This window comes from Lissotriton vulgaris, chromosome 6 (assembly GCF_964263255.1).
Source record: "Lissotriton vulgaris chromosome 6, aLisVul1.2, whole genome shotgun sequence".
Taxonomy (NCBI): Eukaryota; Metazoa; Chordata; class Amphibia; order Caudata; family Salamandridae; genus Lissotriton; species Lissotriton vulgaris.
This window is the reverse complement of record NC_141694.1, coordinates 479,736,128-479,762,644: the sequence shown is the minus strand read 5'-3', so window position 1 is coordinate 479,762,644 and position 26,517 is coordinate 479,736,128. Positions and strand designations below refer to the sequence as shown.

Sequence of the window (26,517 nt, the reverse complement as noted above, 5' to 3'; positions counted from 1 at the left end):
CCTGCATGTGCGAATATTTAGTTCATTAAAATGGGTTTCAAAAGCTGTTTCCTCAACTCCTTGACTGCAGGACATGCGCATAGCAGGTAATTTCATCTTTCATTGACGAAGCCGCAACGTCGACAATGCGCTGATTATTGGTTACTTTTCCACGACAGCTGTAGATTCTTTGAATCCTGCATACCCAACCAATAATAAATAAAACTCTTTTTTATATCTACACTAAAATGGGTTGGTAGGTAGGCTTGAGGCTTTATAGATGTATAAGAATGTATCACTGTCCACGCATGACGACGTGTGGACATTCCTATTTTGTCTTCCAGAAGAAATTTCTTCTTTGCTGCATCATTACTGGATTTACTAAAAGTTGCCTGATCTACCATGCTATCCAATGCTGATTGAATTTCAGGTACAGCCAAGGCTTTTCTCGGGTACGCTCCCCGTGAGTTTGATGTTTCTTATTCCATCTGGTTTTTAAACTCTTCCCAGCATAAACTTTTCAATGAGCCGAGTTCAGATGAACGAAATTTATGGCATAACTTCGCGAAACTATTCATACCTCAGAATATCTGATTCTGGAGGCCAAAATTCAGCCAAACCTGGGCTGGAGAGATGGACTTTGGGAAATTAAAAACAGCCTTATAAATCTTCGTCTGGAGCTCATTTAATAATTCAGACTCCTTTTCCCACCAAGTAACTAGACCATATGGCAGGGTGGGGAGTATTTGAGCCGCCATCACTTTTAAAAGGTGGTTATAGTCCGGGCAGCCCAGTTTTTTATTTAATTATCTGTATGCAAAAAGAAGCGACTGGGCTTTAGCTCTTAACTCCTTTTTTTTTCCTTGTGTGTCATTCCCCACCTCAGTTTTATGCCAAGGTATTTGTAGGACGCTTGCTCCTCAACTAGTGCCCCATTTACAAACCATTTAAACTTTGATTTTTTGGGGGTCCACTAGGCAAACAACCTTATTTTTCTCTTTATTAAGTTCTAGATTTTCCTGGGCCAAGTAGATGGCTAGGTTGTTTATCGCTCTTTGTAAACCAATTGGGCTTTGGCTCAGCACCACAATATCGTCAGCGTACTGTGGAAAAGGAATTGACACTTTGGACAGATTTAGCGTATGACAATCGGCTGCTTGTGTATATTTGGTTATGTCTGCGAGGAACAGATTACATAGGCTTGGCGCCAGGACGCAGCCTTGTTTGTTTTTTTTCATTATTTTTATTATTGCAAGAAGGAACAAGTTAGATTTACATGTCATGAAAATAGCAATAAAAGGATAGATAAGCGAGTCAATTAACATCAAAATCAAAAACAAAAAGAAGAACAGAGGAAAAGCTAATACATTTTTAGAAAACAAATGTAGTTTTTAACAGAAAAAAATCTCCGTAGACTTGGCCTCTTCGAAGATGGTAGCTATGAGGTTCATATTTCAAAGCTCAAAAAAATTTAGCCAAATTTTTTCCTTCTTTTTAAATGCCTTTGGACCTCTATGTCTTGCTAGCGAAAGTTCCATTACTCTTATTTCGTTTATCAAGGTACACCATTCAAATATATTTGGAGGTTCTTTTGAAATCCATGATCTTGCTATTACTAGTCTGGCGCAGGCAAATATTATGGTTATTAAGTATTTATGCTGACAATTAACATCTTGGATGTCCAATAGCACTAAGTGTGCTATAAGCAGTGGGGTAATGCTTTGTTTACTATTTAAGACATCCGTTATCCCGTTCCAGAATGTAAGTAACCCAGGGCAAGAGAAAAGCATGTGTTCTATGCCAGCTGCTTCCATGTCGCATTTCGGACATTTTGTTCTATCGTTTGCTTGATTCCCCTGCGCCCAGCTAGATATTCTTTGCGGAGTGTAATATAGCTGCGTAATGGTTCTGTATAGCTATAGCCTTAAATTAGAAGAATGGACTATTGAGTTTATATGGCATAGTGAAGCTACAATCTGTGTGGGATTGATATTCATACCCAATCTACAAGACCATTTAGACGCAATTTTAATGCTATCGTCAGTTTTGGCACGAATTAAGTGTCCGTAGCCCAGGCTAATAAGTGATTTTATTTTGTCAGAGTATAGATATACTAATATGTCTGATTGGGCCACTTCTGATATTTTCATCTTTCGGAGCAGGTAGTCTCTTATTTGGATATATTTAAAATACATATCGTCATTTAAATCGAATACGAGATTTAATGTGTCAAAGTCCTAGAGTCCATTTGGGCCATATAAATCCCCCAAAATGCTAATGCCATGTCTAGCCCAAAGATTTCCTGCCCCGTCTGAGAAAATGTCCGGTAGGCCTGGATTACCCCAGAGTCTGAGTTCAGCATTAAAAAAAGGAATCTTATTGATGATCGTGATTTTGTCCCAAAATTTTTTAATATGTCTTGCTGTCTTAAACTTAACTCGTTTGAAATAATTAGGATCATGTAAACGAAATAGGAATTGGTTGCAATCGGGTCCCAGCATGTACTGATGGTAGAATAGTGAGCTCTCATTTTTCATCAGACTTCTTATACGACGAAAAAAGGTAGCGAGAAAGTATAACTTAAAGTCGGGAAAAGATAGACCCCCATTTTTGATTGGTAGCTCCAGGAATTTCATGGTCCTACACGCCTTTTTGTAGCCCCATAAGAAACTACTACAAATACCTTCCAGTTTTTAAAAAATAGTTTGGTAGGTTGTAAAGGTATGGCCCTAAATAAGTATAGTAATTTGGGGAAAATCTTCATTTTTACAAGGTTGATACGCCCCACTAAGCTAAGCGGGATCTTGTGCCATTTTTTGAAGGTTAGAGCAGTTTCCTTTAATAGAGAGTCGTAATTCATAGTTATTATCTTGTCAATATTAGCTGCTAACTTGATTCCTAAGTATGTCGCACTTTGACATGTGCCAGGAATTGGCTCCGCTGGTTTATAATTAGCGATGACTTGTGTCTTGCTTACGTTTAGTTTATATCCTGACACAATGCCAAACTGTGCAGCTTCTTCGACTATTTCAGGTATGGCTCTAATTAAGTCGGTGGTGTATACCGCAATATTATCTGCAAAAGCAGTTATTTTTAGACTCTTGCCGCCATGATGAGTTGGAATAATATTAGCTTGTACAGACAATGCATTTAAAAATGGCTCCAAAGACAGAGCGAAAAGCAGAGAGGACAGAGGGCAGCCTTGCCTTGCTCCCCACCCTATCTGGAAGTTCGCTGACTCCCTTCCCCCATTGCTGATCTTGGCCAACGGATTGTCGTAGAGTGAACATACCCAATCGAGATACTGGCCCTGTATGCCCATCTTCTTTAGCACTTCCACAGGTATTCCCACCCCACTCGGTCAAATGCCTTTTCCGCATCTAGCATGACCATTCCGAGTGGGGTGAGAGTAGTTGAGGCTACTTCAAAAGCTGTAATTGCAATGTTTACATGGGCCGTGGTGTCTCTTCCCATCATAAACCCATGTTGCTGCAAATTGACCAAATCCGGCATGATGGGGGCTAGACGGTTTGCCAACATTTTCGAAAAGATTTTTGCATCTGAATTAAGCAAGGATATCGGCTGGTAAGAGCCGCATTCCTAGGGAGGTATGTTCTTTTTAAGAAAGAAAATTATTTTAGCTATTTTCCAAGATGTTGGAGCCTTCCCAGATTTAGCTATAGAGTTAATAACAGATTCTAGAAGAGGTAGTAATTCCTGTGCACAAATTTTATACATTTCCAAGGGTAGGCAATCCTCTCCAGCAGCTTTTCCTAGGGGTAAAGCAGAGATAGCTAAGTTTATTTCAGTTAGTGTTATTTTTGAGCTAAGTTGTTGAAGAGCTTCTATATCAATATCTCATTGTATTGATAAATATTAATTAAGATATTGCAGTATTGTAGCCTTAGTGGGAGCATTGTCTGGGGTGTACAGATTTCGATAGTATCTAGCAAACTGGTCTAAGATCTGATCTGGTTGTTCATATTCGCCTTGATCAGGACCTTTTGATTGTTTTTATCTTAGTTCTCGCTTTCTTGTCAGCTGCCTTGTATGCCAGCACTTTACCGATTCTATCTCCACCTTCGTATTGAGCCATTTTATACTTATGAATTTTGGCGCTGTATCTCTCTCTAAGGGTCTTTTTAATAGATGATTGTAATTTACACAGCTCTATTCTTAACTCATCAATCTTTGATTTTGCTTGTGTAGTAGCTTTGGCAAGCTGCTGTTCTACTTGCAATATATTAGAGGTAGTTATCTTAGTGACTCGACGATTCTCGGCATTTGACCTAAAAATATATTGCTGAACGAATCCCCTTATACTACATTTGCAAGTGTCCCATACTATGTTTATATTAGCTGAATTAATGTTCAGCTCTATAAATTCTTTAATGTGCTCATTTAGTGATGTAACGAAGCGAGATTCTATAAGTAAGTATCTTGGAAATGTGAAATGTCGTGTCTCTCGCTTCTAGTAATATCGGATTATGATCGGATGTGATCCTTGGACATAATTATATATTACAATAGTCTGCTATTTGGTCCGTTGCCCAGACCATGTCTATTCTGGAACAAGATCTATGAGGCGCCGAATAATAAGTATGTCCCGCTATCAGAGGGTATTTAGAGCGCCATACATCCTTCAAATTATGCAATCTACCAAGTTCCAAAATTGCAGACCTAACCTTGCGCATCCTATTTAGGGACCCCTGTCCAGTTGAATCTATTTTGTAGTTGATAACACAGTTAAAATCACCCATGACCAAAACCTCCCCCTCCCACTCTAATAGCTCTATACTTAGCAGTTCGTACAGTTTAGGTTCGTCTATATTAGGCCCGTATACCAAACATAAAACACATTTTTTGCTTTCAAATTGGACTTGAGCGATTGCCCACCTTCCCCGTGTATCTGAAGCAGTCTTAAGAATTTCAATCACTATTCGTTTTTGTTTTAGAATGGCCACCCCCCGGATTGAAGCTCCCAAAGTTGAGCATACCACCAGCTCGTAACCCATTTGGGATAATAATTTTCTGTCCTGGTAGCTAATGTTAGGTCCTGAAAAAAGCGCAAAGTGGGGTTTATACATGTCAACCTCCTCTTGTACTAATCTCCTCTTTTGCTTGCTATTAAGGCCTGCAACGTTCCAAACTAATAATCTTAGCTTAAACATATCTTATATTAGTATTAGTATCTTTGATTCTCCTCTGTATATAGTCTTTATTAAACAAACATGACTTGCTTTTGTCTGATACATATTTCTTTCTTGCAAAACAATTTTTCCCCCTTTTCTTTAACCCACCCTTACCCACTACCCTTCCCCACCCTCTCACCCTCAAGTCCCTAAGGGGGGAGCACCCCTCTATCCCTTGCTGCCGCTGTGAGGGCAGCGCTGTGAAGTGATAAGCATGGAGACTACCCCACCTGCTTCCAAAATAAAATCTTCAATTCGTCAGAGAGGAAAAGCAAGAAGAGGAAAGAGAGAGACAGAAGAGAGAAAAAGAAAGAAAGAGAAAGGAAAGGAAGGAAGGGAATAAAGAAGAGAGTAGAAGAAGATGAAGAGTGTGAGAAAAGTTCAACCCAAAGCGTGCTTCCATTTAACGTTACAACTTCAAATAATACTCAGATAATCAAATAATCAGGATTGTGTCCTGTTGAAGCTATTTCAATTGTCTCTTTCTGTTGTGAATTTTTCTAGAGCCTGGGCCGCCTCTTCTGGTTCGGTAAAGAAGAATGACTGGCTGTTTCTGATCACCTTAAGGGGGGAAGGTTCTTGTAAGTAAACCGTACAACCTATGGCCTTAAAGGAATCGATCAACTTGCGAAGCTCCCAGCGTCGATCCATTGTGCCCTTACTCACATCCGAGCGCACAAAAAAAGTAATATTATCAATAGTGACCGGCTGTTAGGTTTGGCTTTAAGAGACACTGCTTGTCTCAGCAAGAAGTTCCCAAAGTAAATCAAAAACGGTCTAGGAAATGTATTATTTTTGTTCTTTTGAAAGAGAGGCAGTCTATGTACCCGCTGCAGTTGGGAATCCCAGTCCCAATCCGATAAATCACCGAAGGCCTTTTGAAATAATTTCACGACAAAGGATCTGGGGTCAGCCCCCTCCGTGCCCTCGGGAATTCCCAAAAGTCTGAGGTTGTGTCTACGCTCCCTATTCTCCATGCCCTCCACTTTTGCTTCCAGTTTAGATACATGTATTAAATGAGATCTGGTTAATGATTTCGATCGGATTGCGCCTTCTTCCACTTCCACAACCCGCTGTTTTAAATCCTCCATCTCCTGCGTGACCCCTCCAAGCTTTTGACACACTTTGCTCATAAATGCCTGCAGTTTGGTATTGTCCTCGCTTAGTTGCAAGAAGTGTTGTTGGCTTTCTTGTCTTTGTGCCAAGAGAGTCTGCATGATTAGATCCATGGAGGCAATGTTTAAGTGATCAACTGTTTTTTCTTGCGTCACTAGTTGAGCCTGCAATTGGCTTAATGTATTGCTGTGGTCTGAAGTTGAGGCCGGCTTGTTGGCAAGAGGAGAACTAGGGCCCGCTTTTACCTTCTCTATTTCAGTGTTTGATAGTTCCGATAGACAATTATCAGATCCTATTTCCATCGGAGTTGAGCTTAGCCTTGAGCTTATTGGATCTATTTGTGGGCTGATGAGATTGTTAGTTGCTGGATTGCTCATCAAGTTCACAGATGGAGTTGGAGCTGAGGTGCTAAGCTGTGTAGCCATAGCGGAGTCCACGTCGCTGGTCCAATATTAGTCAACAGAGTTGGCGAGACAGTTATGTCTGCGTTCATTGATACTAGCGTTTTTGTACTCTCCATTCTGGGAGGTATGTTTTTGTCCCTTGAGTGCAAATCTTCCTCAGGACTTGCTCCAGAGAGCCTTAAGGCCATGCTCTTTACTCCCCCCTTGGCTTCGATCCATTTTCTCAACGGGCTATCATCGACTATAGCCTTTCGCCCCTTCTTAGTTACAGTAGGATCTTTAATCTGTGGTTTACGGACTGTTGTTTTTAGTTTAGTTTTAGCTTTCGATTTTGCTTTTCTTAGGCCAGATAGTTTGCTGACATTAGATCTGTTGCATGAGGTTTCTGTATCGGTTTCGCCCTCTTCGAACATCTCTTCATAATCAGGATTAGAGCTCTCCTCAGCTATCTCAATTGCGTCGGTGACTAAGCACCCTGAAGTATTATTTCCCGATAGGGTTTCGCCGAGTTGTTTCTCTGATGCTGATCCAACTGTGACTGAATCTACTGCCATCGGAGTTATTTGTGCTGCATCGGTATGACCGGTTGAATCGACACTAATGTTTGTAAGAACATGAGACGCTGCCGGTACAGAGTTTAAGTGATCGTTTGTATTTGCATTCATTTCGGCAGCTTCTTGGTCTAACATGTCGCTTCCATTATCCCTTCCATTATCCCTTGTATGTTCAACCTCGTGGGCGGATTCACCCTCTGTATGGGGTTCAGCCTTATCAGCCTTATCAGTGTCCTTAAAGATCTCTTTGCCTGTGTCAGCTACGGTTAAAGGGGCTATGTTCACGACTTTTAAAGATACAGCACATAGTTCGTTATTGCCTGTTCCCTCTGATTCTCCTGGAGAAAGCAAACTCGAGTGATTTGAAGTTTCATCGCTGCGAACCGGTAGCTCAGTATTATTACTGGCGCCTGTGTCGAGCATTGCCGGGCGGAGCATTTGTTTATCAGCCATGATATTAACTATGCCTTTACTTAGCTTAGCTTAGCTTAGCCTAGCTTAGCTTTCACTACAGACTCCTCCAGTGTCGTTTTAACATCACAGGAAGACATCGTACCTGAGCCGTCCAGTTTCCCCGTCTTTCCAATCCTTCCAGTCGGAGTGAAGCGGGTATTCTGCCTCGATGTCATCAGTCCTGCAGTGTGCCTCAGCTCCGTTATTGAGAGCGGCATCGAACACGGCGTCCGGTCTTCGTTTGGCACTGCACACCGCTGAGAGGAGAGCAAGCCGAGACCCGCCCCGCTTCCCGCCCTGCTGAACGCACGAAGAGGACAAGCCCTTCTGAGTCTCCAGACCGGCAGGATACCTCGGCTCAATCGGCAAACAAGCTGCAGCATAAATGTCCGATTGCGGTGAGAGACCGCTTCCGTAGAAATTGCGGGATTTTTCTGTTTTGGAAAGTTTGAATAGTTCTTGAGGCTTTCTCCTTCTGTCCGCAAGTTTGCTTTCTTTCCTGGAACCAAATTGCTCGTAAGGCAGGCGTAAGGCAGGCTCCAGGTTTCTATATTAATTCCTCTTGGATATTCCAGCTTCGAGATCTTGTAGCGCTATACAAACGCTATTCCTCATTTTTCTGGAAGCGGTAGGGAGCTACTCCATGCTGTTGGCTTCAACTGGCGGCATCAACCCGCCATCTTGACTCCTCCCCACCCGCCATCTTGACTCCTCCCGACGCAGCCTTGTTTTAAGCCTTGCTGAGTATTAATACTGGCGGTTGCACTACTCCCATCACCTAATTTCACTCTTGCCCAGGTTTCGCTATGTAAGACGATTATTGCATCCAATAAGTTGCTAGACAACCCCCATATTTTTAGTTTTTCCCAGAGTCGATTTCTAGTTACCCTGTCAAATGCTGATTTCAGGTCAACGAAACATGCATACAGTCGGGTTTTCCTTGTTACTGCCTTTTCTGCTGAAAGTGCCAGGAGAGCCAAGTTTGTAGTAGTGCCCATCCCTTGCCTAAAGCCTGTTTGAAACTTGGGGATTAAGCTCTTTTCATCCATCCAGTCTCAAAGATGTACTAATAGACATGATGCGTAAAGTTTAGCCTCTACATCAATCATGGATATCAGTCTGTAGTCCTCGGGCTTGCTATTATTTCCTTTTTTAAAGATTGGGTGAATTAAGTTCCCTTTCCAGGATTCTGGGACATTGTTCTGGCAGTAGATATGATTAAAAGGGGTGTAAGATAATCAGCCCAAAAATCTGGAGCGTATTTAAAAAGCGCATTGGGGAGCCCATTCGGACCCGCTGCCCCCTCCGATTCCAGTTTTTGTATTATTCCTCTTAATTGTTTGGTGTCTGTTAGATCATTTAATTCATTTCTGCTTGGCTCTCAACCCGATTCGCTACATTCTATCTGTGGATTGGTGGTGATTTTACCTACCACAAGCATCTGTTCTTGGATACTTTGAGGCCGGCCTCACTATAGCGCACTTTTCATGATCCGCGATGTTAAACATGTTTCATACATGTTGTACCCAAGTATCTGTGCCAATTCCTGCTTCTTGTTGGAGTCTTGGGACCTCTGTCAAGTTATTTATGATGCCCCAGAATTCCCTAGCAGGAATGATGATGGCAAAAGGAAAAGGGAGTTGCCTGGATGGCTGAAGGATTATGTTGTGGGGTAAATATGTTCTATAATATGCAATTATATTGCATTACTAAGTGTTTACTGTTTTCTTTTTGTGATGAGTATTTTCTCTTCTCGCTTCTCTTTTTCTTCTTTGTTTTATTTTATTAATATTGTCAGGTCTTCCTTATTGGGTGGGGGGAAGTTTGCACATTGTTCTTATAGTGGGGGGGGGGGGTGTTTTGCAGTGTTGGTTTTGCTAGGAGGGTGTTATTGTTTGTATAATGTTAGGTTCTATATAGAATTGGGAATGCACACTGAGAGGTTCAAATGCCTGAGCATTCAAGCAGAGGACAGTTTTCTTTGTCGGAGGGACTAAACCTACCAGTTTCGGGTGTATGAAGAGCTTGCACAGTCAGGAAGATATAACATTCATTCATGGTTGCTGTTACCACGTATGCGCACTCTGAAGAGGCCAAATACAGAACTGCTATTTACCATTTGCTAGAAATAGGAGTCCCCTTGCGTTCAATAAGTGGCCCGCTTTTGTGTTGACGTGACCGAAGAATTGACGCCGCTTCCAAAACAGAAAGCTCATCGGTAGTTTTCTGATTTAAAAAGGTTCACCTTGAAAGGTGCAAAAAGGGAAACAGGCCACAAAGTCACCAGATCAATGTGAAAGGCATGATGAAACTGGCAGCAACAGCTGGCATGGTGCCCCAGAGTCTAAACAAAGCTGCTTCTGGGACCTCCAAAACATACTGGCACAGCTGCAGAGGCACAGGAAGAAAAACCGACATGTCACTCAGAGCAGGAAAGGGTGGCCTGTCCCGTGAAATCAAAATTCACTTGCAGCTCTCACAGTGTACTTAATTTGAACAGTGAAAGATCGCTTTCGGAAAGCTCAGGCTGTCAGAGGCAGTGAGCGCGCCTTTGCAGATAGAGTAATCCAGCCGCAAGCAATGGCTCTCTGGGGAAATGCAAAACAAGCTGCCTTACTTTTCTAATCTCAAAGTTTATCACGTCTAGATGTCAAAAACTAAATTGCCCCTGTAAATAATAGTTCGAGACTCTCCCTCAGATATTTTTTTTTTACAAAGTGTGCACAATAGATTTAATAACTCGCCATTTCTGTGGGTTGGGACACGTTGTTTTGAAGCTTACTGCTCGCATCATTTGTGTGGTTCATGAAACAAATCACCAGGTATTCTGTGCGCTGAAATGATGACAATAGACTTGAATAGTATTGTACATTTTCTTTTTTCTTTATTTCACCGCATGTCTTCTAAACCCACACCATCTAATAATTTCCAATTATTTGCGGCATATTTAAACAGCAGAAAAGTTTAATGAGGAGAGAAAGGACCTAGAACAATCTAGTGTTTTGACGCCGATGGCAAAAAGAGCGTCAGGAGGAGCTAAGTTTCAAGTGACTCACACATCACATTTTCCAACTCCGTGTGACTTTTCAATTTGAAATAACATACTCAGGTATCGAGAGACACTCGTCCTCATCGCATCGAGGTGCATTTTTTAAGTTTCTTAAATCAATCAATTATGACACTTTTATTTATTACTCATAATTTTTGACATTTGGATTCGAAGTTCTATTTTAAAATTGATGTTCTTTAGAATAAGGGTGAACTGGCTATAAATACTGATCAGATCTGACAGCACAGTGAAAGATAAACAGTGAGATAGCTTGACTAGATAATGGCTACCAGTCATTGCAACCTGCTTATGTGTGGTAAAAACCCAGCCAGAGTATATCTGGTCCTTAATCATTCTAATTTTGATCAAACGAGCATCACTGAGTAGGGCGCTTTGGAATGCTGCCGAGCTGGGGTCTGATTTCACTGCAGTGGGGGCTGATTTCATTGATGGAGACATGCGTGTGCTTTGAAATAAACAAAGCAAAACGAATTTCGTTCAGCACACGCAGGTCCCCATCAACGAAAGAAGCCCCCAGCTCAGCAGCATTCCAAAACGCCCAGTAGCCAGTCCGGCCCTGATTTCCGAGAGGTAGCACACAGGTCCTTAACATAAGCCAGTAAGGCCACAAGATGTGTCAGCAGGACCCTGTCCTCTGTCATGAGGGAGAGTGCATCTTGCACCTCCATCAAAAAGAGTGTACTGGGCCACGTGTCCACGCAAAGTGTCGAAAAAGGCTCCATCTAAACAGCACAGAAAACATTGGGTGCTCAACTTAAGACCAAATCTATGTAACATGACAGGCGTATAGTACGCCCATTTAGGAATTTGTAATGAATCACTCTGAGCCTGCTACTGGAAGATATTAAGCCCGTCCGGGAGCAACAGCACCGCCATTGCTTATCAGGAAGAGACATTCCCAATTCCTGCTCCCAGCAGTTCCGAGCCCTGCTCTGAAAACACAAAGGTTCAGCCTGCCCCGTACAATTCAGGAAGGAGAGCAAATGATTAGGGCTGGAAACTTGAAGCATGTTATGTAGTGTGACAACAGTGGGAGGCTCATCAGAAAAAGAAGGTGCAGCTGCCCAGGAACTGCTTTCTAGGCTAATGTAAATGAACGCATCTAAGGGCGAGGCCAGAGTGTTCCTCAAGTTTTCAGCCTGTGGGAGACCTCTTTGTTTGAGCTGACGATGCCCCAGAGTTTCATGAGTGACTGTATTGTGTCTGTATTTCACCGCAGGGCCCAGCTTTCTGACGAAGTGTGTCAGAAGAACTGTCGCAACGTGAGTTGCAAGGACTGCACCACCAAAGTCTGTGGCACACAGCGTCAACTCCGACACAGTGCCTGCTTCATGGCTGTGGAATTGACGCAGTGCATCTGGATTTTTGACGTATTGTTAGTGGACGCTGATTTCTTCATTGACGTTGCCCAGCAGTAGGATACCGAGGCCGCGTGCCTGGAGATCAATGCATCACCTCCCCTTCCAGTAAGGAACCAACGCATCACCTCCCATGACAGTAAGGAACCAACGCATCACCTCCCCTGCAGAGCAGTAATGAGCTGACACATCATCTCCCCTGGCAGTAAGGAACTGATGCATCACTCCCCTGAGAGTAAGGAACCGGCGCATCGCTTTGCTTTTCTGGTGCCTTACCGCCCCTGCGCATTACCCCGTCTTTGAATTTTAACGCATTCAAGGCACTTTGTGATAAAAGTGATGCATCCATAGATTTCAATGGACTGAACTGATTTAACCTTTCAAAACTGATATTGTTACTTGTGAATGTTGGAGAACTGATTTAACCTTTCAAAACTGATATTGTTACTTGTGAATGTTGGAGTTTTGTCTTTTTGGTCTTGCTTTATTGCTATTTTTTTAAGCTGGTATGGACTCATTTTGGAGTGTTTTCACTGTGTTACTATGTGTGTACATACAAATGCTTTACACATTGCCTCTGAGATAAGCCTGACTGCTAATGCCCAGCACCCAAGGAGATGAGCAGGGACTATCTTAGCTGTGGGACTCCCTTACCTTGACTAGAGTGAGGGGCCCTACTTGGATAGATTTGTAAACCACTGCCAGCTGGAGACCCATTTCTAACACCAATTTTACCAAGTTTTAGGGAACGAGCACAAGTACTTTAGCACTGGTCAGCAGTGATAAAATGCGCAAAATCCCAAGGTCAGCAAAAAAAATGTCACTAGAAATGAAGGTCTGAAGCAAAAAGTTAGGAGAACCATGCCAAGAATGCAGGTCTAACAATAGCAATTTAGATTGCTTCAAATGTAAACCCATGTTGCCTTCCCATGAAAACCTCAGACCTGGTACAGACACGGGGATACAAAAAATGGGGGAGAAATGTACCAACATACACTTTTAAAGCAGCTGTTGCATGTCCTAGGTCATCTTAAGCAAATCAAAGACCTATACTCATATAGCTTTTAACGATAAGTTTAATCACTGCATGGATTTAGTTCCTTGTTCTTGTTAAATAACTATCTAGTGTATAAAAATGCAATGGCATCAATCATATACGCAGATCTACTGAGAGTTATGTTATTACCATTACTGAGGAAGTGACTGCTCGCTCTACTCGTGGTTTCACCTCTTATGCGCCCTGTCCCTCACAACACCCAACAATGGTAATAAACACCATGTTCCACTTGGTGCAGAGTGGGTTCTAGGTGAGAGGAGTGGCCTTTGGCCATACTCAACACCCAACCCCATGACCACAGAACTTGCTGCAAATGGCCTTTAGGGACGTGGGCTATGGAAACCTTGTAAGTAACCTCCATATTCAGCCGCAGCAGGTAGGGGAGTACCTGCCGGGCGGTGACGTGTGGAGGGGCAGGGTGGGGGGTAGTAATGTATGGATTACGGACCTTAACAGTTAAGTAAACATATAAATAAATTTAAAAAAATTTGTTGCGCGCACTGCATCGCATTTGGTGATGAAGTGCACGCAATGAAATGAAACCTGTTAAGGTCCGTAATCCATACATTGCTACCCCCTACCCTGCCCCTCCCCCCCGCACGTCACCGTTTGGCAGGTACTCCCACTACCGGCTGTCCATATTCAGTGAGGTAACTGCACTAAAAACACCCTGGGTCCAGGGCCATGCCCGGCCCCTGTAACGTCATGTCTTGAGAATCCAATGTGCATGGCTTTGGCCATTCACAGTGGAATGATGCACAGTATCACACTTGTGGGCACAACCTGATCCCAGCCATCAGTTGTGTTCAGCGCACTCTTTATGCACCAAAACCCTTGTCCACAGAACTAATAGTACATGACCTCTTGCTCACAGCAGTTTTTGCTCATAAGTTATGCTGATCATCCACATGCTATTTGTAGTCCACATGTTTCCAGCACCCACCACAGGTAGCTTCAAAGTTTCTCAGTGGGTATTTTGCAGAAATATCCAGTCTTGTTTTATTCTTTCAGCCGGTGTACTTCCAATGCGATTCTGCTTTTATTCTCAATAAAGTTCAAGAATTAATAGAGAAATACATAATTACATGACCTACTCACATTTAGTGTGGGATTAGATTAGACCTCTTAGAGTGACACTTGTAAATTCTAGCATATTTTCTTCTCTGCAGTTAAGGACTAATCAGCGTCATACTGCCAGGTGCATTAATGGTTACAAACAGCAATGAATATGAAAACCCCTGGCAGTCATAAACCTGAATAGCTTCAATCAGTAACTTAAGCTTCAAAGCTGCCCCCTTTAATATCACAGGGCCAAAGCTGTTCAGTCATGCCCTCTCAAACGTCCTCAGGCAGTTTGTCCATACAAGAGTGACTTCCCAGTTCTGAGACTCTGCAGTCCAGCAACATCCAAGTATCAATGGGAGGCTCGTAGGGTGAAACATAGAGTGTGGGGTGAGTAGGAGGCTACCACTGTGTGTTTAGAAAGCCTTCTTTCCTGGCCCTCGGAAGGCACGAGGTTGGGTGGGGCAGCAACACCTTTTTAAGGAACCATTCGGTTTTCCTGACTGAGCATTACGGGTGTGCAGAGAATGCAAACGTGTCCACTTTGTAAATCGCTCCAGGCTTTTTATAATCGTTTTTCATTAGTGAATACATTTCTTATTGTATTTTAAAAAGCTTGAAGCCAATGTGCAAATGTTATTTATTTTAATAAATGTCATTTTGAAAGTAAAGTCTGATTTCTTCAAACCAGTTCATGGGCCACATAATAACACTCATATGTTTTAACCCCATGTGGTGCGCCTTGTCTCACTCATACTTTTTGCACTATAATCAAACAAGGCTCCGAGGATAATTTCAGAACCAAAATCAATGTACACACAATAGGATCCCTTCAAAACCCACCTTGCATCTTTGACAATACCAAAATATAAAACATATTACATTAATTTACACAAAAACATAAAAGATCCTACTTAGAGTGACATTGCATCTTCCTGCAGTATTCATATAATTCCTCTCAGTAGTTTTGGTTGTACTAAAGACTAAATATCCCTAGGGGACTTAAAAAAGGGCTTTTTACACAACAATTACTTTTGTCCCGTCTTGTGGGACCCAGCATAAACGTTTAAATGAAGAAACCTAGCTGGGTACTTCCAAATCGCAAGCAGATTCACCAAACCGCGTCAAAGAGGTTATACAATCAAAAATATTTAATTCCTACCGAAAGTGCACTCTAACAATAACTACAGCTTCACAATGCATATTTTAGATGAGAGAAACATAATATAACAAGTAGGAATTTAGTTCTTTTGAAAGGTTTTGAACTGACAACACTGGAAATTAGATCTTTTGTTTACATAGTAGAATGCTCCCTATGTTGGCACAACGCTGTATCCCATTACTCTCTTTTGAGGAATAGCCTCTAGAGACGAGCAAGGAGTTTTTGTTACTGCCCATCTGTCCCATGCATCCAGCCCCCCATGTGGCCAGCCCCCCATGTGTTCCAATTATGGTCGGTTGTGATGATGGAATTTTGGGTAATGGACGCCTGCTGCTGGAAATTGGACTGAGACCACCAAGTTCTGCACCACAGGTGGAAAGGCCTTTGCAGATACTAATGACTTAGATTTCTCTTAGACTAAGCCGTTTTCGGACCGGTAGGCGCAAATGGATGTGAATGCTGGCTCTTAGCTCATCGACAAAATAGGCCATTCTGAAAATTGGATCGCTCTACAAACCGTTGTAAACTCTTCAACTTCACTATAAATATATCCTTTAAATGGTAAACAATATATAGAGCTCCTAGATGTTAGGCATCGCACGAAAAATCCACAGGAAAGCAACGCTGCAAAAGCAGTTTTTCATACTAAAAGTGATCTCTAGTAGACACTGAAATGGACTATTCCATATGGACAGCTATTAAAGGCGTTTAGACTTGTTCCACAGAAGGGAATTTTAAGAGGGATGTGATTAAAATGATCAAGAGGTTCCCTTTGTGTGGATATCCTAACATTGCACTCAATGGTGACTTGAGTCAGATCTGTGGAATCTCTCCTATATAATGATAAAATGTCTGAGAAAAGGACGAACATACAAGATGGACATGGGGACTTGAAATGAAGGTTCTTATAGGACACAATGCAGCATAGCTGAAAGAGAGAAATAGTGAAAAATGGCATATATTGACATAGGATGAAAGGTGCATTGCTATCCAGTAGCATATGAAAGCAACTTGCTCCTCAGACAGAAAAGCTGAAGCACTTGGGTTGTCATCCCAGGATGCCTGCATGGTGGCGGTGTCCTCCTCTCTTGCTCCTGTGGTATAACGACATAGCCATTGGAATAGGGACGTGATGTAAACGTGTTCAAAATTGGAAACACCAAGGATGCCCAAGTCAGAGGGCTACTAAAACCTACCCAAAGCAAGTCTACATTGGCCATCTTACCAAATTAACACACCATGAGAATATCAAGAGTGCAAAATACCTCCGCAGTTAAATGGAATGGGAGGTTAGTGAAATAGTAAAGCAAGCAAGGTAGCATGATCATTTTTGAGTGGACAATATCGCCCATCACTGACAAACGCAGCTTTTCCCAGAACAAACACGACTTTCGAATACTCAGAGACAGTGCATCACGTTACCAACCAGCAGATCTTGATCTTAGTGATAAATACTTCTGTGCAGGTAGGCACTGCAGTAAAAGCGCACAGTGCAGGCCTGCCCACAAAGGCTCTATGTTCCCAGTAGTGAGAAACTCACTACCACAGCACAAGCAGACCACCTCAGCTCCAAAAGTAAAGTGTGGAGAAGCTCTATTGTTTATACTCTGGCCAATGAGGGTATCAAACATTCTGTGCTCTTGCCTCAGGTGGGGGGTGGGGACTTCAGTGGGGCAGAAAGCCCTAAGTCCATCAAAGTGGGGTGCACTGCTAATCCACGGCCCAGGAGCCCCTAACTAAAAACAGTTCAACTTACATCAGATAGTGTAGAAGAAGGATTGCCCCAGAAAGAAGAGACGAAAGAAGACGAGGCCCCAAAGGGTGAGGGCTTGCTTAACTGCTGCAGAGTCTTGCCACAAACGTCCCTGCAAAAGAGGACGGTTGTGCCCCCACCCACCACAGAAAGGCAGCATCAAGCCGCTTTAAGAGTTAACACCCATGTGTGCCCAGTCAAGCGGTGTGCTTCTCACCACCACCCCAAATTCAAAGTTGCCAAGGGAGTTGAGGGGACAGCACAAGGCAGCAAATTGAATAGCCTAGACAGGCCAGACACACATGGCTTCACAGCAACAGAGAGCCTTTGGGGCGCCGTGCACACCCCAGGCCAGGGGCCCAGGGCCAGGGATCTGTCCAGTCTCTGCTCCCCAATCACCATCAAGGTCAGGGCAGCAGCAAAGCAGACAAGCCAGCTCAAGGGCACAATCTTCAGACAGCGCAGGGCAGGGTGCTGCCTTCGTACTCAGGCAGGTGGGCTGCAATTCAAGGCCCATGGTGCCAAGGTAGCCAAGCAGTAGTATCAAGTCAGCAGTGAAAGTCCTATTCTTACGGGGGGGGGGCACTGTCAGCCAATCCAAGGTGAAGGTATGTGGGTAATTAGCAGTGCATGGCGAGAGCGCGAGTTATAGTTACTTGAGATAACTATAACTGCTGAATTTCTATGGTTTTGTGTGTGTAAATTCTGAACCTAAATATAACATCCCTGTAACCTTTGTTTTTTTAGTGAATGTATTATATATATATGTATATTGAGTCAAAACCATACACACACACATATATAGATAAGATGAGTCTAAAACATTTTTTTTAAAACACATAAGTCTGCCAAGACAGCTAAAGCATAGTTGAAAAATGATAGAGTAAAGTCTTACCTTATCTCCTTTTTCACCATCAATCCCATCAAAACCACGCTCTCCCTAGTAACAGAAAGAATGACAATAATTTAATTTCCATGTATTGCACACATATTTGAATCAGCTGAGTTACTATTCCAAAGTCAATAGCATTTCTTTACAGGGATGCAGAGAGACGGTTTACACTGAGAGGCCCACGCTCTCCTAAATATAAAACCAAGCCCTAGAGACACACTTATAATGAATGATCTAAATCTAAGTGTTGCACAAGTGTTTCTTGTCTACTATAGTGGTATGTCAGTACAATAGACAACAATACTACCTCTCAATGCTGGAAACATGTTCCATGTAGAGTACTAGTGTGCAAAGAACAAAGGGGACATTTTTGGGATATGACATGCTATTCAATCCCTATATTACAAATATTCCTTAATAGGGACTTGTCAAATAAAATCCTCTGTGATGATTTGCACTGTTTCCACTGTCATTGGAACCGTTTTCTTTCTTTCAACATTTGAGAAGAATCGACAGCATGAGCAGCATCAAGATAGATGAGGACACCTGTAAACTGTACATGTTCTAAAACAACATCCTGATGTCGTTGCAAGAACCGAGATTACATTTCGGGGATTTGATCGTAGAAACTGAAAATACACCAAAGTCCCGATTTAAAGAGAACCTGGGCAAGAGTGAAATCGTCACGCTCGCTAAGAACAAAGATGGCAGATTAGTGGCCATTTTCTGGTGTAAAAACGCTACAAAATACATAGAAATGAGCTTTATGCCGAAAATAATTACGAATATGTAGTAAATTACACTAAACTGTTTCAGGATATCCACAAAGGCATTGGCAAATGGCAAATTAACACAGGGTCCTTGAGGTGCAGAATAGCTGCATTCAACAAAATGCTCTCTTAATCATATTGTGCATACTTTAGATTGCCGGTCCATACAAGAATCCTTGAATTTTGGCAAGTTAAAATATCACGTCACCACTATATGGTCGTGATTCACCTGCACTTTCAGTTGAGAATGTATTTTGATCTGCCTATACATTTGGACCCCATGAATTGATCTGCACTAAATTTGGCACTTAATTGGCGTATTAGACTAAGGGCTGGCATGCTAAATTACGTGAAGTTCTGTGGAAGGAAAGACATTAGGAGGGGGCAACAAAGATGCGTTTTCCCATTGTAGCCGCAATTTGAAATTGTGCTGTACCTTCAGCCAAAACTCTGAAAGTATTACTCTGTTGATTTGATGTAAATTCTTTTAATAGTTTTTGAGAAATTAGTGTTTGAAGAAGGTGCTGGATGGGCTTCACAGCATGAATACTTTTGTATATCTTGGCAGCTGAAAAGCTATTTCTTGATATGCTTATAACTATTTCCCTGTTTGACAAATATACATGACATTTGGCAGAAACTTACTATGCTGAAATTAATCTGGCTGTTTTCAAGTTCGAGCAGACCCATTAAGTGGGGGCCCAGTTAAAAAAGACTGGGCAAAAAAGTGTTCATTTGCTAATAAGTTTGACACGGTTTCAGAAATCTGCATACATATTAAGAACTTCAGGAGGTTTCATTTTCTATAGACATGTCACATATTTTCCCAATTCACTGGTGGGGAGGTGGGACTCCATGAGCGGGAGGTGCAGGGGGAATCTTTATTTGCTTATAACTTTAGTGCTAATAATTGCATGTGGCAGGCAGTTAGCAATTAACACTCAATGCAGATATTTCAGGTTATATGCAGATTCATTTGGGGCAAAGTAAAAGGGAGGGGGAAATTTGTTTTTGATTTAAGTATGATTAATAAGTTGAGCCTACTCTTGTGTTTTTTTTTTTTTAATTTCACCCAAATTCATCTGTGGACGGTTTAGTAAAGTAGTTATTGGTAAGGAATTAATTATACTATAGTTGGCATACATTTAGCAGGTTTCGTTTTCTATTGGTTATTTTAAATTTTTCTCAGATCCAACAAAAGGAGGGGAAAAATAATAGGGCGGGGGCAATAAAAGTTTCCTTTGCTAATAACGACGGTGCTATTTGATGAATCTGTGTGACATTTAGTAGATAGTGAATTAAGCCAGTCTAAGGCCAGGCAATCCCTGCAACCAGATATATTGGAAAATAGTTCTCCTTCGGACCAATGAGGTTATGTGGCTAATAATGTCCAGAAATCTAGGCCACATTCTTTAGGTTTCCAATGCTCTCAAACAAACCATCTGAGGTCAATAAGAAAAAAGTTCTGGACTTAAAAGCTACGGGCAGCTAAACATGTCCTATTTATGTAATGAGGCGCTGTACAATGCTGTTGTGCGGGTGTGTGTAGGCCTAAGTGACCAGCTATGGCCACGTGCGCAGGGGTGGTAGCGCGGAGCATCAGCCAGTAAACCACACACTTGTCTTAGTCGGAAGTGACGTGCCCGAGCGCGCGTCCTCCTTTTATTGGACCCCGCAGGCCACGCCTGGCCTGCGGATGCGTGGATGCGTACGTGCGTCTGCTGGAGTGCTAACCGCACTACATCTCTATCCAACTCTAAACAAGTTCGCAAAATGTTCAACAAAACTGTTCATAAAAGTTCACGATAAAAGTTTGGTACTTGCGTGCCCCACGGCTGCTGGATTTAGGGACTTAGTTGACAGACATAGTCGTTGAGTCTTTGATTGGGGCGAGGGTGGGGCCTCAGACTGTAACGTGGTGTACGGCCCGATCCTCGATCTCCAGTGCGAGCTTGATTCCGGACAGGGGTGGAGCAGCTTGGTGTTTCAGACTCTGGTGCTGGGCCCTCGACGTCCACTGGAGAATTGCTCACCGCTTCTGGGACTGCTGCTCCGGGTGTTTCGGTGGTTTCCCCCTGGGCTTCGGCACTTGCACTACCGGCAGGAGTGATTATCTTAAACCAGGATGAGTTCCTTGACACTTCTTCTCCTTCTTTGCTGGCGGTCACCATTGTGCCCTTCGTGTTGGAGACTGTCCACGGCCCTGGCTCATAGAATGTCCGGAATTTGCCCCCCGGGCGTCGATTCTTGATAACAACCCGGTCTCCTCGGTGCAGCTGTCTCGGGGTGGCCTTGCGGCGGTGGCTCATTCGCATGTTGTTCGTGCGCTGGCGTCTTTGCGCACGCTCCTGTATCTCCTTCATCTCCTTATCTTCCGGCATTGACCTCGGCGGCATGGGGAGAAGGTCTCTACGTTGGCCTTGAAACATTAAAGACCACGGGCTTCTCAGGGTAGTGCAGTGGGGCGTTCTGCGGTATTCTCTCAGAAATTCATGCAATCTCTGTTCGGGGTCGGCCTCTTCGACCACCGCGATCCTAAACATTTTATTAAGTGTTCGCATGAACCTCTCCACCTCCCCGTTAGCTTGTGGCCACTGGGGAGTGATGCGCCGATGGGTGATGCCTCGAGTCTTCATGAATGTGGCAAACTCCGCTCCCTGGAAGGGTGGCCCATTATCGCTTTTAAGTTCACCTGGCAGGCCAAATAGGGAAAATATCTTCTCTAATGCTGGCCCCACGTGGACGAACGCCGTGGATGGTATTTTCTCCACAATGGGGTATTTCGAGTATGAGTCTATGACCACCAGGGTATGTCCCTCCCCGGGGAAGCTTCCAAAGTCCACACTAACCTTTGCCCACGGGGCCGTGCATGCTTCCTCCGTAATGATGGGGACTGGTCGTTCCGGGTCGCTGGTTAATTGGCAAGACATGCAGTTCTTGACATACTCATCCACGGTGCTTTCCAGTGCGGGGAACCACACCTTCTCGCGCATGCGCGCCTTCATCTTGGTGACCCCTTGGTGGCCCCCATGGGCAAGCTGGGTGGCCCGGTGTCGGAGGCGCCTTGGTATTACTATGCGCGCTCCTCTCAATAGTATGCCCTCCTCCGTGGCGCTGAGTTCATGGCGGATTTGCCAATACTTCGTGAGGGTTGACTTGTCCGCCGCTGTCCAATTAGTAGGGGGCCGGAGGTAGTCCGTCCAGGACCCTTCTTGCACCGCTTGTAGTGACCGCATGTAGGGGTGGTCATCCGCCGCCGCCTCCTTGATTTCCTCTAGAGTCATACACTGGGGGCAGGATGTGAGAGCCACCCAGTGGACATATCCTTCACACTCCTCATCGACTACTGCCGGTTCTCGGGGTAGTGGGTGCCGTGACAAGTAGTCGGCGGGGTTTTTGGCTCCCGGTCTGTAGATCACTTCCATATCATATGTTTGGAGCTGGATCACCCACCTCTCGATGCGTGGCGGTGGATGGGGGGCAGTGCCCTTGAAGAGCGGCACCAAGGGTTGATGGTCTGTGACCATAACAAACGACTGTCCGTGCAGGTAAAGGTGAAAATATCCACAGGCCCATTTAATGGCTAAGGCTTCGCGTTCTATTTGAGCATACCTTGTCTCAGTGGGAGTTAGTGCTTTGCTCGCGAAGGCTAAGGCCGTCCATTTCCCTGGTTCGTGTTCTTGTGTTAGAACCGCCCCAAGCCCTACGGGGCTGGCGTCCAAGATTACCTCGGTCCGCTTGGTTGGATCGAAGTATGAGAGGGTGGCGTTCTCTAGAAGTGCATCTTTTATGCTTCGGAAAGCGTCCTGTTCTTTGGGGCCCCAAGCCCAGGCGGCGTCTGCCTTCGTCAATGCTCGGAGAGGCTCGCTGCGTGTAGCCAGGCCTGGGATGAAGCGGCCACAATATGTGGCCATTCCGAGAAAACTCCTCACTTCCGTGGGCGAATGTGGTGCTGGGGCATCTTTGATGGACTTCGATTTCCGCGGGTCAATCTGGACTCCTTCCTGGTTGAACACGTAACCGAAAAACTCAATCGAGGGCTGAAAAAACTGGCACTTCTCCATGTGGAGCGTTGCTCCATGAGCACTTAGTCTCTTTAGCACATCACGCAGGTGCTTGTAGTGTTCGGAGGCCGTGGCCGAATGGATGAGGATATCGTCGCTCACGTTGAGGACCCCCGGCAGTCCAGATAGCAGCTCCCTGATGGTGTTCTGAAATACCTCTGCGGCCGAGGATATTCCGAAGTTGAGGCGCTTGTACCTCCGGAGGCCAAGGTGGGTGCTGAAGGTGGTTATGAAACGGCACTCTTCGGCGAGGGGCAGTTGGTGGTAGCCCGCATTGAGGTCGATCTTGGAAAACCACCTCGAGCCATTCACGTCTGCAATGATGTCATCCATCGTTGGAGTCAAGTGCCTCTCCCGCTTAATTGCAGTGTTCGGCAGTCTCATGTCGATGCATAGCCGGACCTCGCCCGGCTGCTTGGGTTTCTCGACGATGACCATGGGCGACACCCACGGGGTGGGCCCCGTTACTTTTTCAATGACCCCCAGGCTTTCGAGCTTCGCTAGTTCCTTCTCCACCAATGGCCGCAGGTGAAATGGGATCCTCCGATGGCGAAGGGCGGTGGGGGTGACGGTTTTGTCAATGTGAAGCTTTATTGGTGCACATTTAATGCATTCGAGACCTTTGAACAGCTCGGGAAAACGCTCCAGGAGTTCCTCTACCTGATGGTTCCGGATGTGGTTGGCGAAGGCAATTAGCTTCAGGTCCTCCGCCGTGTGGCTGCTTATCAACGTGTCGGCCTCTCGATCAATGATGTGGATTGTTGCGGTTACTTCAACTTCGTCCGCCCGTATGGGTATGACGATCTTTCCTTTCAGAGGAAGGGGGGTGTCTGCGCCGTATGCAAATATCTTGGTCTTAGAGTTCAAGACTTCCGGGCGAGGGCGCAATTTGTTGAATTCTTGTAGGCCCATGACGTTGACGGTGGCCCCCGTGTCAATAACGGCCTTCACCTCACTCTCTCCTACTTGGATCACGCATGTCGGTTGTGGCCGCCGTCTGATCTTTAGTTCCCTGGCGAAAGAGACTACATACGCCTCCTCCTCATCCTCCGAGTCTGATTCAACTTGCGATGTCGGCAGAAATCTGTCCGTCCTTCCCGGAGATGAGTCTGCTATGGATAGTTGGCGAACCGCCTTGGTGGCTGTCCATGACTTCTGGGAGTTCGGGGGTTTGTTCCTCCTGCGGCAAACCGCTGCAAAATGGTTGGGAATCCCGCAGTTCCCACAAGTTTGACCTTGGGCGGGACAGTCTCTGGCCGCATGGGGTTCGTGTCCACAGTATCCACACCGGCTTTGTGGTGCATCTCGCCGGACTCTTTCCCTGAGCCACGTGTCCGTGAACGTACGGCATCAGCCCGCTCACTCTTGGTCGTTTCCGGTTTGGCGGGAATTTTATGCAGCGCTTGCTCCATGGCCGTGGCTCTGGCGTCTGAAAGTTCATGAGCTCTGGCCAGGACGAGGATGTCCTCTAGTGAGATCCCAGGCTTTCTCAGGATGTGGCCCCTCAGTGTTTTGTCCCGACACCCTTGTATTAGTTGGCGCCGGATGGCCTTGGGCTGGTCTTCGTCCGTGGAACTAGCCAGTTCTCGGACCCGAGTGTGGAATTGATCCATGGATTCGCCCTCACGTTGGCGGGCTTGCCCTAGCTTGAAGACCTCAAAGTCCACATTCAGTTGGGGGTCAAAGTGATTGTTCAGGGCGGTGACTGCAGCAGCATACGTGGTCACCCCCGCCGAGTTGGGCAGGTGCTTGAAGAGTCGGAAGACCTCGTCCCCGGCATAATGAAGGAGCAGAGATCATTTCACCGCGTCGTCCGTTTCTCTTGTGACGACAAAGTAATTTTCGAGTCTCTCCAGCCACACCTTCCACCGGGGTGACGCCGTGGATGGGTCACTCGCTTCGCTGAAGGGCGGCAACACCCCAGCAGCAGCATGTTGAAACGGGATGTTGATGACTGGTGCCGCTGCATTCTCGTCCACCATGGCGGTAGTACCCGAAGATTGGCGGATCGACGGGCTGAAGTGTTGTGGTACTTGTGTTGGCCTCGGCGTGCGTCTGGCACCACGTGTACCTCGTCAGGCAGTGCAGACTCCTTTGTACGATGGTCGATGGTGTGGGCACCCACCGGAATTTCTCCCTCCAGGCAGGCGGGCAGCGGAGAAGCGCCGGCTCCCAGGATGCAGGGTGGCACGTCGACACACTCGCGGTAGGCACCGTGGGCGGGTGTGGGCAGTACCACGCGGTGAAAGGAACGAGGGTTAGTATCCCTCCACTCGTCGCCAATGTTGTGCGGGTGTGTGTAGGCCTAAGTGACCAGCTATGGCCACGTGCGCAGGGGTTGTAGCGCGGAGCATCAGCCAGTAAACCACACACTCGTCTTAGTCGGAAGTGACGTGCCCGAGCGCGCGTCCTCCTTTTATTGGACCCCGCCTGGCCTGCGGATGCGTGGATGCGTACGTGCGTCTGCTGGAGTGCTGGAGTGCTAACCGCACTACAAATGCCATTATGCGAATATTAATATTGGACGCTGTGGAATCTTTTGGCAATGAAGAAACTCCTTCACTAAATTACGAACACAACGTATTTCTGACAACACAGACGCCTCCTACTTGAATATATGCTTAGCATTCGAAGAAGTGACATGTACAAAATGTTTCAGGGTTATGCATCTGATGAAAAGCACAACATAGGAAACACATGTTCCTCTTACAAATGCGAATACACATAAAATGAAATATGCCCGGAAAGAAGGTTGTGTGGTGGAGGTATTAAAATGCAAAAAATGTCAAGCATTTATGCACTATATAAATACATCAAAGTGTCGAAATTTACAGCTGATTTTAGAGAAATGTCTCATATTGTGATTTATGGCATTGTTTAGATGCCAATAGAAGTTTGAGCTTTAAGTAACATACTAGAGTGATATAATACTACTCTAATAACTATGTAAGTAAAATAATAGATAGATAAATCATGAAATACATTCTCTGAAAAGTATACAGATTTTGAACCTCATATAACTTCCAATAATGGTAGGCGCCACCCGCACCTAGGGGCGTGGTGCCATTAGTGTCATCTCGTTTGTGAGCCGGTCATGCCCTTCCTGTCAGAGAAGAGGGAGGGAGTGTCGCCAGAAACAAAATGGGGGCATCCAGGCGTGTCATCCAGGTGCGCAGCAGGCGACCCCGCCCCAAAAGTGATAAAAGCAGGAGGACGAGAGCTGGAAGCCCTAATTTTGTCCTCTCCAGGGAACGAGTTACCCACCCACCCATCCTTAAGGTTAGAGGTTGAGCTGGTGGGGTACCGGGAAAGAGAAATGGTGGGGACTCCTTTCTGGCAGGGACTGTCTGGTCCTGGAACAGGGCGGGCAGTCAATGGGGGGCTCCGGGTTGGCAGGACAGTGGACTGATCTGCTGGTGTTCCTGCACTCTCTTGCCCTACCTGAGATGCCGGCAAGTGTACTAAGCAACTTTGGAGAGGGTATCTGGTGTGTAGGGACCCCCTTGGGGGGCAAGGCATTAAGCAGTGCCCTTGTGGTAGCGTCTATGAGATGGACGACTGGTAGTTACCCCAGATGGGGGGGGGGGAGTACAAATTGGTTGTGGCCTGCTGTCACAGCACGCATCCAAGT

General features: G+C 45.0%; 1 protein-coding gene across 1 annotated transcript in view; it reads right to left on the bottom strand.

Moving 5' to 3' along the window:
* The window catches only part of LOC147707467 (collagen alpha-1(XIX) chain-like), a 1,668,057-nt gene that overhangs the window by 656,280 nt on the left and 985,260 nt on the right, over nt 1-26,517 (bottom strand). The window contains exon 12 of the mRNA XM_086925649.1: nt 18,056-18,100. Coding sequence (XP_086781775.1) covers nt 18,056-18,100 — 45 coding nt within the window. The remainder of the gene's footprint in view (nt 1-18,055; nt 18,101-26,517) is intronic.